The following is a 14,572-nucleotide window of genomic DNA, read 5'->3' as shown; positions in this document are numbered from 1 at the left end:
TGCCCAATACACACGTACTTTTTCTGGTACATACCACGCATCAGAGGGCCACTCGCTTCGTGCCATCTTGTCTGCCTGAAAAGAGCTAGCAGAGTACATTTAGGTAACTGATTAGTGAAGAAAACAAAGCGCAGCCTTGGGAGACAGGCAGATCTTTTGTCTAATATATAGGACACCGGAAAAATGGTATCACATAAGCGAGACGACATTTGTTTTCCAGAAATCACTTCTGAGTCTCAGGTTTCCAAAGAACACACCTGAGAGTAAACAACACAATGCGAAGCCTGCTCAGAGCCAGAGCAATCCCTCACCTGCACTCACACAGGCAGAGAGCACAGACGGTAGATTTTATAAAGATTTCTTGATGTAATGCCGATGTCAAAATCCCAGATCCCTTCAAACGTTACTCAGTATTGCATTTTTAGGGAAATTATAGTTTCTGTATCTTAATTGAGACTGAACAAGCCATCCATGCATTTGCACAAGTTTAATATATGTAACCATCTGGAATTGATTTTGATAAAAAGGTTAAAAACAATAGCAAGTGAACGGGTTCTTGCACCTTGTACTATACACATACAACAGAAGAAAACATGGATGCTGGCAAAACCCCATCACGATAACAAATCACCAATTCCCAAGGTGGAACATCCAGCTTGAGAGATCTGTTAAAATATTCTTGCTGGCTCAAGATACTTGTGATCTGCTTCCATCTGCTTTTTGTAAGTTTAGAACATGCTTCAATGACTTAAATTTAGAAAAAGAAGACAGATAAAAATGTAAATACTTACAGCCCAAGGCCACAAGATGTCAAACACCACCAGGGACTGATAACAGTAAAAATGCTATTTTTAAAATTAATTTCAAGTCATTCTGATATGATCTACTCATCTCTTCTGTTTTGTTGCCCATTTAGAGAGAAAACATATATTGATGTATCACAAAACCCACCAAGGACTTTTTCCCTCTGATACTATACTTACCTAGCCAAAACGTACCTTTAGTCTTCAGCCTTGGAATGCATTAATGTAAGATAAATAAGAGGTAATAAATGTATTTTTTGGTAATTTCCTTTCCTCTCCAAACATCAAAGAAGCTTAAAATACCACGGAAATGCATATCATAAATCCCCCAGACAGTGGAATTTATCACTCCCTTTCATATAAAGCACAACTAAAGCTTATAAAGCGTAAATTCTTTGTATAAAAACACAAAATAAAACCATGACAGAAGTGGTGAAAAAAAATAAGACTTTGAATCAGAGTACTGGACATCTTGTCTGTAAGTCACAAAATTCCCAGGATGCACTCCAAACTTTATTTAATTTCCAGTACATTATAATAATTATAAAAGAATCGTATGAAACCAGTGCCACGTGTAACTCATGACTTTATGTATATATATGCATATATTCAGAAAAGATTTATTATAATCACCAATCCTTTCAACATTAAATATGCCATCCTGAAATCTTTAATCGGATAAAAGGTCAGTACACAGAAAATTCTGCTTCAACCAGGACTGATTCTCATTCTTCTAAAGCAGATTAGGACTTCACTTCAGTGTTGACTCATTCATTTATTCCATGGTCGACAGCATGTTCACAGGACTGTGACTTGTCTATATATAAATATTGGAACAAACATTCAACGGGAAAATATACACCTCACGCCTAAATGTTCTTTTGTTTGTATTACTAAGAGTCTTAACATTTGAGTCCGGAGCCTCAACTGCTGTAAACTGGTCCAACTCAGCTGATTTCAGTGGCAATATGTTGATTTAGCTGATGATCTGGGTCTCTCTTTTATGCGTACGGATGGTCAGGCATCCTGGGGAACAGTTACCCTACCAACAGATCCTCTCACTTCCACGATGCCAACAACCTCTTTGAAATTGTCTGGCCAGATACCAAGCAGTTCTTGTCCATTACTCTGTGTTCTGATCCCCTTTTCACAAACAGTTCCAAAAGTTGGCTTTGTATTGTAGACCGTATTCTGCAAACCAGTTGGGCAATTCAAAAGCATATGAAAGCAATTAAAATTATAGTACTGCTGTGATAATTAAAACATTGCCAGCTGTATATAAGCCTATTCAAATGTACAGCTGTTACACGGGTAATGGAAAAAATACAAAAGCTTCAGATTCTGTGACCCGTAATTTCTCAGACTGCTACATTACAAACTCAGTTACCACCATCCTCGTTTCTGACAAAATGCCAAACCAATAATGTCCTTTTCTGTGCTTTCTCGTAAATAATTGGTTCCCCCATCATCTCTGCATAATAAAAATTGTAACATATTTTACAATGGTCTAGATGCCTCCTACGCTTGGTCACCTTTGTCTTCGGTTGCCATTGCCGAGTCTCTCTGCTGTTCTTCCGGATCCCCTGGAAGAATACTGGTGACTGTCTGGAGAAGTGACTCAATCTGCTCTTCTGTTAGCCTTTCCTCACTTTCTTCTACCATCTGCAGGTCAAAAAACAATATATTGTTATCATTAAATCCATACTTCCTTCCTCAGCTCTAAACAGAAGGACTCAACTAATTTGAAAAAAGTATTTCCTATGGGTGCAAGAGATAGCCTGAGCTCATTAGAAAAGCATTTTACAAAGTGGAACTCTTACAATAATTTAAAAAAGAAAGAAGAGCTCCATTGTTAACCACGACAATTGGCACTCCATAATGAGACCCTGCTTTCTTTACAAGGAAAACAACACACAAGGAACAGGCTTTCCTCCCTGGTTTCTCCTAAAGCCTCTCTCAACCTACACATCGGTGTCTTGAGCCAAGCTTTTCATTTAGCTCACGTGCAGAGCCACCTTCCAGAGCTGTTTTTCTAAGTTCCTGTGCTTTCATGCGAGAACTGAAATGATATAACCCGATAGTGGTTACCTGAACCTTGGTATCTTATCCAGCGCCTGGACTATAAGTAATTAGGCCATAAAAGAAGCCATCTAATCCTACAGCAGCCATACTTTAGTGGAATTTACTTAGATTGTGAGATTCTTGAATATAAAAGCATATAAAAGCTCTGGGCAACACAAAACATGCTGTCACGAATCAACAATAAAATTCCGTAAGATTAATTAGGGACCTACTCTCACTGTGGAGCTGTGGGAACTCTTATATCACTGCTACCAGTAAAAACAACTGCCCTAATTTACAGGCAGCTGTTAAAAGGAAAAGCTTGTCAGAGGACTGGAAAAGCAAGCCAAATGAACTCTTCAAACGCAAATGAAACCAATTAGGATTGTGGCGTTTGAGATTTTCTTTTTTATACAAAGTCCTTTAAAATGTCCTTTGAAGAGCAGTGATTTATATTAATTATTGTTCCAAGTCAACACAGGTTTAATCAGTTCTAGCTATCAATTGTCAGCTATTCAGATGCATCTTGCCTTCTAAAAAGCAGAGTGGTATATTCAATTAATTTTTATTTTCTTCAATGTCCTATGAGCCCTCTTTGCACAATCTGATCATCTTTCATCAGCCATTATCCACAGACCCTTGACAAGAGGAAAGCAAGCACGCTCAAATCCATTCATGTAGCCAAAGGCAGGCAGCGAAGATCCAATTGCAAATGGCTGTTTCTGGGGAGCATCCTGATCAAAGGATGATATTCTCTGTGGAGTGGCTTTCCAACTACAGTTAGTTCAAGAACTAACAGTAGGACCCTGGCTTGAAAAACAGCCCTGGCTCTTGCTACCACCAGCTGCAGTACTATACACTACGAGTTAAAATAGACTAAAAATTCCTCCCAACATTACCCTTCTGTGTAAGCAACTGCTGCAGCTACTGAAGTGATATCAGATAATTGCCTGCTAGACTGCATTACAGAAGTGATCATCTCAGCAGCTTGACCAGCAGCACACCTTGGAGGATCAACATTATACAGTAAAGTATGTTACAGTGCATAAATACACTCTTTGTTGCCAATAGCGCTGACAAAGCCACTACTCTACAGATGACCGACGCTATTAAGTTTTGTAGAGGATTATCAGTCTGGTTTTTGTACTGGATTATGGTGTTATTAATTACTGTTACATTGCACTTTAAAGGTGACAGCCCCACAGGAACCGTACAAAGAAAAAGCCTGCATCCTCTGGACAGGTAGTATCACTTAAGGCAGAATGGTTTATCTCTTAGTGGCCAATGTCTCCTGCATTTGTTACCATCCCATTGCTTTCTGATCCTCAGAAAAATGGCACCTTGCCTGGTTTAGATTTTATTTATTGGATCATGTGAAGTCCACCTCTCCTCCCCATTCGAATTTTATCCCTCCCTATACATCTCCTTTCCCTTTCTTCTCCAAATACTTTCTCCTGTAGGTGCTTGCTTCGGGTAGCCAGAGTTAAACAGAACGATTTGATCAGAACTTAAACAGATAATAGAGAGTGATTTCTAGATCAGCATCAGCTCCTCTCAACTTCTGCATTTAAGGCAGAATATACTTACGCAAGCATCTAATCACTGCTTCTTATGTGCTCCTGAGTGCTCAATGAGTAACACCCCAACTCCCAGTATGAACAACCATGTTGATGTCATTTGTACTGGCTGAGCATGGGAGCCTGCAGGACTGAAAAACTGCAGACACTACTTGGGACATTGATAGGTGAGCTCTGGTGATTGCTCTGGCAGTTTAAGAAATCACACTTCACCAGAAAGTTGATGAAAGAAAATAGTCTCTCATGTTTCAAGATGCTTTGGTCCTGTAACTGATGTCTCATTAAACTGTTGAGAAAAGCATCTTTAAAGAAAGATGTTGGATACTGCAACAGAGGAACAGGTAAAGTAGTTCCAAATTTCCTTCTGACAGACCTGTAGTCTCTGCCAGAGGGAAATGGTAATTCCTTAAACTGTGCAGCAAATTCATCAACAGCTCTCAGTGCCTCCGAGCCGTGCATCCTCACTGCCAGCTCTCACACCAGGAATTGCCAATAGACAAAAATCTACATTTGGCAGGATGGACAGCTACTTATTCAAGCTGATGCTTCAGCGCTATTTTGCTGTGATGGTATTCAAGAATTCAAAAGATCAAAAGCATAAGCTATAAAAATCAATTTTTTTCACTCTTCAGGGAAACAGCCTGAGCAGCGACTTATGAAAACATAAGCAATTAGGAAGCAGCAAAGCAGCATGTCAAAAGGAAAAATTCAAAAATTAAGCAGAGAGAGCATGTAGATAAAGGAGACAAATGAAACTGTCCTAAAGGAAAACAGGTATCAAGGGGAAGAGGAGGTCACTTAGAGGCTTATTCTAGGTCCAACAGGTGTTCGCACAGTCTTCTGATTTACAACTGTAAGACAAAATACCTTTGCTAGTGATCATACTAGGAAATAATTTCATGATGCTCAGAAGAGGAATTAGGCGTAAGAAAAAGCCTAGAGGCAAAAAGAAACAATTGTATTCAAGTACCTACTTTTCCAGCAGGACTTTTACCAATATATGAAAAAACATCTATCAAAAAGCCTTGCTAACCTCTAACTTGCAGTTGCCTGAATCCGCTCAAGAGACAGATCCAAACCATAAGTAGTCAGGAATGCAAAGTTTATATTAAGGAAAACAAAAATGCAAATGTTTTTAATAAGCATATGACATAAGATGTTTATGTTGGCATTGCCACACACACCAAATGGAAATACATCATCCCCACAGATGATGCCATGTGCAAAGTGTAGGGTATCATCAACCAAAGCTCCACTGAACTGTGTATTTTCAGTATTCAGGGGTTTGTGCAAGTAACAGAATTGGACAACATTACAGTAACACAACTGATAGATAAAAAGCACCCTGATGTGCAGCAAGACAAGCATGTCTCCTTCTCAGGGCTGAGAGCAAGGATTTTCTTGAAATGAACACAGAGAAAGGCAGTAAGTCATGTCAGCTCTGCTGCTGCTTGTAATAAGTAATTCCCAAGTCATTAGTGCTTTTCAGCATTTGAGTCTATACTATCCCAAAATAATAACTACAGTGGTTTTGTAGCAAATGTTACAGTAAAACAATGTCATTCCTACATACACACAGCATTTATTTTCTACGAAATGCAACTACGTGGTCAAGATCAGCTCAGTCAAGTCAGGCCTCAGTAACAACTTCTATTTCACTCAAACTAGTAACAGTTCGTTATAAAACTCATTGCAATATATTCACGTATACAAAATATTCAGAAAGCAGCTGAAGCCACTGTACTGCTCACCTCTGAGAGCAATGCTACCTTTATTTAGAAGTCTAATAACCGATTTTTCACCTGCTTAAGTACAACTGTGAAGCCACAGCTTATGTATTGACTTAATTTCAAGTATTCAAGAGGTCCAACTAACTTAACTGGACCTTAAGCTTAAAATTAGGCAAACATTTACTAAATGGAGAGTACGTCAAGAAAAGGATGCCAGTTATGTTTTGCCTCTCCAGAAAGGCCTATGCATGGGCTTTCTAACACAGCAAAATGAAACATGCAGCCAACGTCCATAACTGAATCTTGCTACAAGAGCATGAAAAGACAAATCGCTCGTCAACTGCAGAATTAAACACTGGCAGATGCCTTGCTCAGTACTATTAACCGCTGCTGGGAACCAGAGCTGTGCTTATTAAACAAATGTGTATGGAATATTTTACTACCATGCAGCCTTTCCCAGCTGCACATTTTAACAGTAGCTTTTTTTCAATCGAGCACTATGTATGAATTTCTCAGAGGAACAAAGCAACCATAATTACCAAATCAGAATGTAATAATAGAATTACATTAAGCAGTAAGTCACACTAAAAGCTGCTGATGAATTTTCATGGCAGAAAGTGATTTTCAAAAGCTTTTAAAGATTTTATTTATCAAGAAGGTAAATCAGAAAATAACAGCTAGCCTGACTATCAAGATAATTTCAATGATTACAGTGTTTATTCATAAAATAAATGTGCAGATCTGTATGTCTGTAGTGGCATGTACACACATAAGCACAAAATATGAACATAGACATATATATATATATATGCATACTTGTCTAGATTTTTTTACTCAGTGAAACAAGGACAAACATTTTCGGAACATGCTTCCCCTAATTATAACCATACCTTATCTTTCCTGCTTACCCAAGTAAACGCAAAGTGTAGGAGAATTCATCATCCTCCCCGTGTTTCTTTCAAACTTTCAGTGCTAATGTTTATTTCATTTAGCCTCCTGAGACATGGCAATACACTGCAAATGTTGAAGAATAAATAAAGCCACACTGAAGAACCCTAAAATGTTCTGAAAGAACTGAGAGACTGTCTCAAGGATAAGGAATATTTGATGGGTAACAAACCTCAGCATCGCAGAACAGAACAATCTGTGGGTTAAAAGCTATTGTTTATTTGAGTAATAAGCTAAGAATTCTATTTAAAAAATAATCAGTAAACTACAGTAAAAAAGGAAATAGGGGTTCTGATCACTTCCAAAGCTATCAAGCACATGATTTAACTGCAGTGTAGGAGGTACATATTTTATGAGAAAATGACTGCTATTTCCTCCTTTGAGCAGTAATTTGAAATGGTTCAGCACCAACATGCTAATAGAAAAAAATGCATAAAAAAGAAATAAAGTAAAAGACTGAATGATTGGATTAATGTCCCTCAGAGATAATTAACCAAGTATGCAAAGTGGGAAGCAAAATATATCGTGGAGGAAATAAAATATTTAAATCCTCTAACATCTTCCATTTTCCAGAAGAATACTTTACATTATTATTTTCTATTCAACAATAAAAGACAATCTGCCAGGCTGGTTATGCAGAGCACGTATCACGAGGTACAAAGCTCTCTGAGATGGAAATCTACTTTTAAAAAGCACAGAATTAAAAACTACTCTTCCATTCAGAAAGAAAAATGTGGAGCAATTTGTTAATTAACAAAGATGATGCTTAATCTCCAAATCCATCATGGTTCAGCATTAAGTAAAGCTGGACCACTGTCACGGTTAGATCAACATCACTGTCTTTTTTTTCCTCCTTTGTGAATCACTGAGCCAGGAACAACACATGTTAAAGATTAAAACAGGAGGTCAAGATAGCTGCAATGTGTACAGTGTCTTACCCTGTGGGATATGAATTAAAATTTCATGCTTCTTTTGTTGCTATTGTTATTTGAAAATAAATCCTGGCACACAGTCCGGAAAAGACAAATATGAACAATTACAGCAATTTATGCATAAAGACTTACAAAAGAACTTGAGATCAAAAGATCGCAACATAAATTTGCTTTTTAGCTTAAATATAATTTTATCAAAATTGATTTATTGTTTGCATACAACTAAAGACAGGGAATTTTATAGAGGAAAAGTAAAAAACCAAAAAGCTGGAAAGGCAAAAAAGCAACAAGAGGTAGTAAATATAACTATCCTCTCATATCAGCTATTAAAAGCCTATCAGGTAAATGTGACTCCATTCCATGGATGGGCAGCACCGAGTAAAAGTTTGAGACATCAAAACTATTTAAGCAAGTGAGAGAGATAAAGAGAGAGAGAGAGATGGCTTCTTTGGCAACTTGTTTAAAGCTGGCTTTTTAAAAAATAAGATTGATTTGCCTACATTATAGGAAGTGGCCAGAAGTTTTCATCACCATTTCTTTCTGATTTCAGTCCCAGGAGTGATTCAAAGCTTTTGAGTGGCAGGGGCAAGTTCAATATAAAGAAAATGATGGCAATTTTAGACCCAGTATTCGCTTCCCTGTAGGCTCTCATCCATCGACTGCAGCGAATTGACTTGCCTGCATGAAATCTGCGTATGGGTCATCTCCCTACCGACATCAAAGAAGAAAAGCACTGGTAGAGTCCACACCTCGGCATTATTTTATACTCAGAGATGCTCAGAGAAGATAGAGGTTTTCTGTGTTCAAAGACACTGTACTGCTACAATCTCTCTCCCCTGTCCTCACCAGAAACCAAAGTGATTCAAGACAGCAACTGAACAGCAAAATAATTTCCTTGCTATTGCTCCTAGTCTCTGTATTTCACTAACGAAAATGGCCTGCAGTTTCCTAGCAGTTACTGAGCTCAAAAGACTTTGATGTGCTTTGATGAAAGAGTAAGTGTACTGCAATTTTCAGGAGGTTTAATTTAACAATCCAGTCAATGTAGTTTACTGTAATACTAGTTTTGGAGAAACTTGCCCTGGAATTACAGGGGTATCGTAATGGAAAAGAAGTAATTGCATCCCCAATACCTCCATGACGATACAAATTCAGGCTAGTCCCCAAACATATGAACATTATATTTTTCACAAGTTGCTTCTGATCATCAGAGAAGGGTTATGTTATCAATAATGGGCTGACACTGAACTCAAACCTTGTATCTGTATTCTGGAAGTTTTAGCAAGGAGTTTTATCTAACTTTGACATTACAAATTCTGGAATATCTAAAACGCGACAGTCTCCAGAAATCTGACTTGTAATATAAAGGCCCAAATTTCTTATACTTGCCTCCTGGACTTCAAACATGACACAGGAGCAAAACTATTTTCAGTATTTTATGGATAGGTAAGATAATGAGGAACTAGGTAGGATAATGAGGGGAGGAGAGAAAAGACAGACAAAACCAGAGTCACCTGAAAGCAGCAAAAATTACTGCATTTAAAAAAAGGGGAAAAAAAGACAGTACATGACCTACATGGGAGTGTAACAAATCTGTGTCTAAGCGCATGAAGCTAATAAAGGTGTGAGACAGGCTCTACATCATCACTTATGACTAACTTCCTAAGCAAAACTCATGAAGCCTTAATGCTCTTGGTTGGGTTGATGACTGATGCTGATCTCTTCAATCACAAAACACAGTATTAATTCCTCAGCTAGAAGCCAATCTTTTACGAGACGCCTTCAGCATCATAATGTCTACTCCTTGGCTACAAAAGAAAAATACTACTGCTACCTCTTTAATCCTCCTTTTTTTTGCAGCAAAATATGGTCCCATTACTACATAGTTTGGTTTCAGGATAAGATTGTAAACAGATATTTTTAACATAAGTGATCTTTATTATAATAATAATCTCTTTATTACCACAGGATTTTATATTCCTAAGGAGATACTTCAGAGAATATAACCACCTATTTCTATTTAGCGACAACCCCTCCTTACATCAGTATTACGCTTAACAGATCAATAATGGCTACTTCCCATCAGAAAGTCTGTTTATATACATTTCTCATGCTGCACCACTGTTCAAAATTCTGTATCAGCCATTACTCATTCCTCTTTAGTGTGTTTGGTTTTACTATAACATAAAACCCTGCCATCAAAACCACCACATCACCACAGCTGTCAAAAAGTGAATTACTTGATTACAGAGCAGCAGCAAAGAGACTCAGGTTAAATATATTCTTACTTGCAGTACTGTAACTGATCTTTAATGACTGCATTGGGCATTTTCAATATGTGACACTGGAGCAAACAGAGGTGGAGAATCTGTCTGAGAGAAAGATGGGCAAATCTCTAAGGAGGTCTCAGAGAGGAAGCAGAGTGGATTTGAAACCATGATGTGCATAAAGGGATACATTCAATCATTGACCATGAGAAAGTAATTATTCAATTGATCTTCAAGGTTAAAGCTGCTTTCATTTAAGCTCTGAACAGTCAGGAGCATTGTTACTTACCAGCTGTATTTCAACTGCTGTCACAGGCCTGTGGTTAAGCAACTGGAGCTTTTCTGCCCTGTTTAAAAAGCAAAGCGTAAAACAATTCACATTACTGTATAATTTGAGAATCCCCTCAAATGACTGGTAAGACGCAAATACATTCCTGATAACTTAGGGATGAAATACCACTGCCAAGAATAATTCTGACTGGGTTTGCAGTAGGGTTTAATCACCATGATAATTTGGATATTTTAAATACAGTACTGTGTGTTTAGACATACTGCTGTTGCCACCTCTAGTCTAAGGTGGCAAGGCAGAGGCCCTTAGATCATTACCGTACAAGCGTTAATTAACATGCACTCTCGCTTTGTACAGAAATGCTAAACAACTTGTCAAAGATCACGGACTCATTTGCTACGAACACACGACCACAAGAACAATTATCACAACTAATAAGTTACAATCCATCAGCCAAATGGCAATAACGTGTTTATTCTTTTAGCCCACTGCAAATGCAAAGTTAAAAAAAATTAGCTTGAAACCACTTGGTCACACATACTTTCTGCAACCCATATGGTTTAGGCCAATGCATTTTTTCATACATCATTACAATGGGCTGAGGCCATACCTTTTACACATGTATCTTTGGGCAAAAATGTATCTTTATGTCTGTTCCCATGCAAATCTACCTCTCCATTGTGTTCCTACAACTGTTGGGCACCATGCAGCAAACCAGGTGGGGACTAAGCTGGACTGTAAAGATAACAACCTTTTTCCTGGGTTGTTTTTGACTTGATTCACTGCACAGTCCCACAAAGACTGCCGTGACCACAAACAGCAAGGCAGCAAGGATATAGAAAACGCCAAAAAAACCCCCTCACCAGCCTCAGTCGAGTGCCTGAGTTGTAAAAGTATGGTCACTTATTCTGGTTTAAAAGACAAGTGATAATTCATTCATTTACAATAATTCAAACACTTCTGACTACCTTTCCACACTCTAAGGCAGACAGAAAACAATTCTATGCATTCAGATTTGCAGTCCTGTGCCTTTAGTGGAAAAGCTCTTCAATCAATATTAGCTTCTTCTGTTTTGACTTTAGATATGAACTATGTTGCATCTGTATTTTAATAGCCCAATTCCATTCTCCTCTCCCTACAAGGGGGAGAAGTCAATAAAACTTGTCTGACTTTGGTAGTTAAACACAAAAGGCTTTAATATTCAGAGAGACACTTTAGCACCACTGAAGCCAAAATTCCTGATACATTCAGAACCATCATTAAGCTCACCCAGCCTCACTGCTTTTCTGGATTCATTTTCACCAAACAGCTATTAACTCTACTTTCTCATCAAGGAATCACAAGATCTCACAAATGTCCATTTAAACACTTTCCTCATTAAAATAGAAAAAAAAGGGGTATGGGGGAAAAAAATTCTTTGACATTTAAAAATCTTTTTTTTTTTTTTCTTGGAAGATGTGATCAAACAAGTATGTTCATTAAATTCAAACCACAACATTTAGGCAATAGCTCTGCAGCCAAAAATTATTAATATTACACCCTACTTAAATACAAATCATTCTAAAAACAAAGTAAAGGCCGGCTGTCATATGCCAGTAACACACATTTCATTAATTTCAGAAGCTCCAAACATTAACATTGACCACATAATAGCAGCATGGCTAACGATCTGAGCCGATCTTTGTGTTTTAGAACAGAAAAGCACAATAATACAACGCTCCTAAAGATGAAACAGATGTTTAAAAGGGTATATGAAACAGTAACAAATGCACTTTTGTAACAGAAACATACAATTGCAGCGTAATAATCACAAAGAGTAAATGAACTTGAGCATGTGTTTTGTTTTTTTTTTAGGAAAACCAAAAAATCTTGAATGATTATTACTTGACACACAGCCTCTCCTAGCAGGCACCTATGTTTATGCAGCATCTCTATTGCACACATTCATGTGTTAAAGTGAGAACTGGCAGGTAACGTGCGTGACCTTCCAGTCTGTGATACAGCAGTGAACTACGATTTTGAAGAATTAGAGCTTGGGATTTATTATTATTTAAAAGGCACGTTTAATGCATATTTAAACTGATTCTGTAAAGTTTACCCTTGGTTTATTAGACCTGTGGATGGCTTTCAGGAGAACACAGATGCTGTAATTCACAGCCCCGAGCTCTCGCATGCAGACATTTACTACAAACGGGTCAGTGTCTGTGCATCTGGAGATACTTCAAGGATACCAACTCTCTTTTCAAACGGCCTCTGACACTGGCTGCCCTTGAAATCTAACACCAGCTAACAGTTTATAACATTGTCAGGCATTTCAATACTTTATCATTCATGTATGTGCACTGGTATATGATCTAAGACCAACGTGTTTAGACTTCTCTCAGGAGAAGCCTTTGACAAGCGATGCATTGCTGTGGTGTATACATGCACACACGTGTACGTGCCAAGAGACTGAACTTAAGGCGGCAGGCAGCTGACACCCAAAGAGAATAAGGCCCTTCATTTATCCACTGAACACACCGAATGAGCAGCGCTAGCATAAAATTTTCCTGGCTTATGTCTCCTGAAGGAAAAATCCTGTATTACCACAGATAGGGTGATCTAACAGACTCTCTTCAGCTAAAACATCCGTGACTGCAAGTGACTTAGTGATGGGAACAGGACTACAGGAGACTCTGTGGCTCAGTGAAGACAACAGCTTTGCTGATACCAAACATCGAGCTTCATTATACCAGAGGGTTTTCTGATGTGTATTCACAGATCCGAAGAACAGAAAACCGTTTCAAAGAGATGACACACTGACTGTTGGTTTTAGACCCAGCCTGCTGGTGACAAAACCAAAATCCTAAAAAAAAAATTTTTTTAATTGTTTCACCTAGTCCCTGAGCCATTCTGCCATCATTTTTATAAAATGCTGGAAAATAATTCTAATCACGACTTTCAATTTCAAAAGAAAAGCCAGCAATTCTAAAATGCAGCATTTGTGAAATATTAACAGTTCACAACAGAAAGCTCCAAGAAATCCTCCTATATATTCATTTACCATTAAAAAGCATATGTGATGCAACATCTTGAATTTCCATTTACTTTACAAATGTACCTATTTTTTTCCTCTCTAAATTTCAAAATTGCAGAAGGGGATAAGGACTTCATAAAGGAGGAAAAAAAAGAAAACTCCATTTTAATCAACCACAGAGCTGTTCAAAATGTTTGTTTAAAAAACAAGCCCAAACATTTCAGGTACCACCCTAACCTTTTAATCTTCTTTTCTACTTCTACAGAACCACATCAAGATTTTTCTCAGTCTTCAGAAGAAGCTTGCAATAAAGTGACATTTGGCACCTGGATAAATGCCAACAAGTGTGCCAGATTTCATATTGATTTCAGATTTCACAGCTAGAAGATTATTTTTGCTGAAGAACAGGAAGATGTTTCTACCTGCACATCAGCATTTGCCCTTCCAAGCAGGGCCATCAACTTACTCCTTAAAAAACCCACACCTGCCTAAGTATGTTCCTAAAGCAAATATTTTAACAGTGGTTTCAAAGTGTTTTCTAAGAAACACTAATTACCAAATTGGTTCCTCAAGCTCCCCGCAGTTATTTGTGTCTTATACAAAGTAAGGATCACTATTCCCATTTTACAGACAGTAAGACTGAGGGGCAACAATTAAAGCAGGGACTGCTTTCAAGGCGTTGAGTTTTGGAGATGTAAGAATGGGGAAGAGATGTGGTGTCGGAGGAGAAAAGGAAAGGCCCTTGAGACAGTACATCGCAGCAGACGTTGCTATATTCTCTGAAGGCTCCACTAAATAATGCTGAAAAAGACTGTATGGTCACAACTCCTGGCCAGACCTCCCCTTTCCTCTTGGAGATTTTGTAATGCCCTGAAAAGGATCTGTCCTTGCATTCACATATGGTACAACTGCAAAAACACAGGAGGATGCTGGGGGGTGAAGGTCCTTT

At 38.0% G+C, this 14,572-nt stretch overlaps 1 protein-coding gene across 1 annotated transcript in view; it reads right to left on the bottom strand.

The window, feature by feature from the left end:
* Window positions 1-1,645: 1,645 nt before the first annotated feature.
* Window positions 1,646-14,572, bottom strand: part of LOC104131822 (CGRP receptor component) — a 37,370-nt gene continuing 24,443 nt past the window's right edge. The window contains exons 4-5 of the mRNA XM_035900618.1: window positions 10,608-10,665; window positions 1,646-2,465 (exon numbers count right to left, since the gene is read on the bottom strand). Coding sequence (XP_035756511.1) covers window positions 2,322-2,465; window positions 10,608-10,665 — 202 coding nt within the window. The 3' untranslated portion in view covers window positions 1,646-2,321. The remainder of the gene's footprint in view (window positions 2,466-10,607; window positions 10,666-14,572) is intronic.

Source organism: Egretta garzetta, unplaced genomic scaffold (assembly GCF_000687185.1).
Source record: "Egretta garzetta isolate BGI_Z169 unplaced genomic scaffold, ASM68718v1 scaffold108, whole genome shotgun sequence".
Classification (NCBI taxonomy): Eukaryota; Metazoa; Chordata; class Aves; order Pelecaniformes; family Ardeidae; genus Egretta; species Egretta garzetta.
Note: the sequence above shows the minus strand (reverse complement) of the source record. Positions and strands in the feature narration are given on the sequence as shown.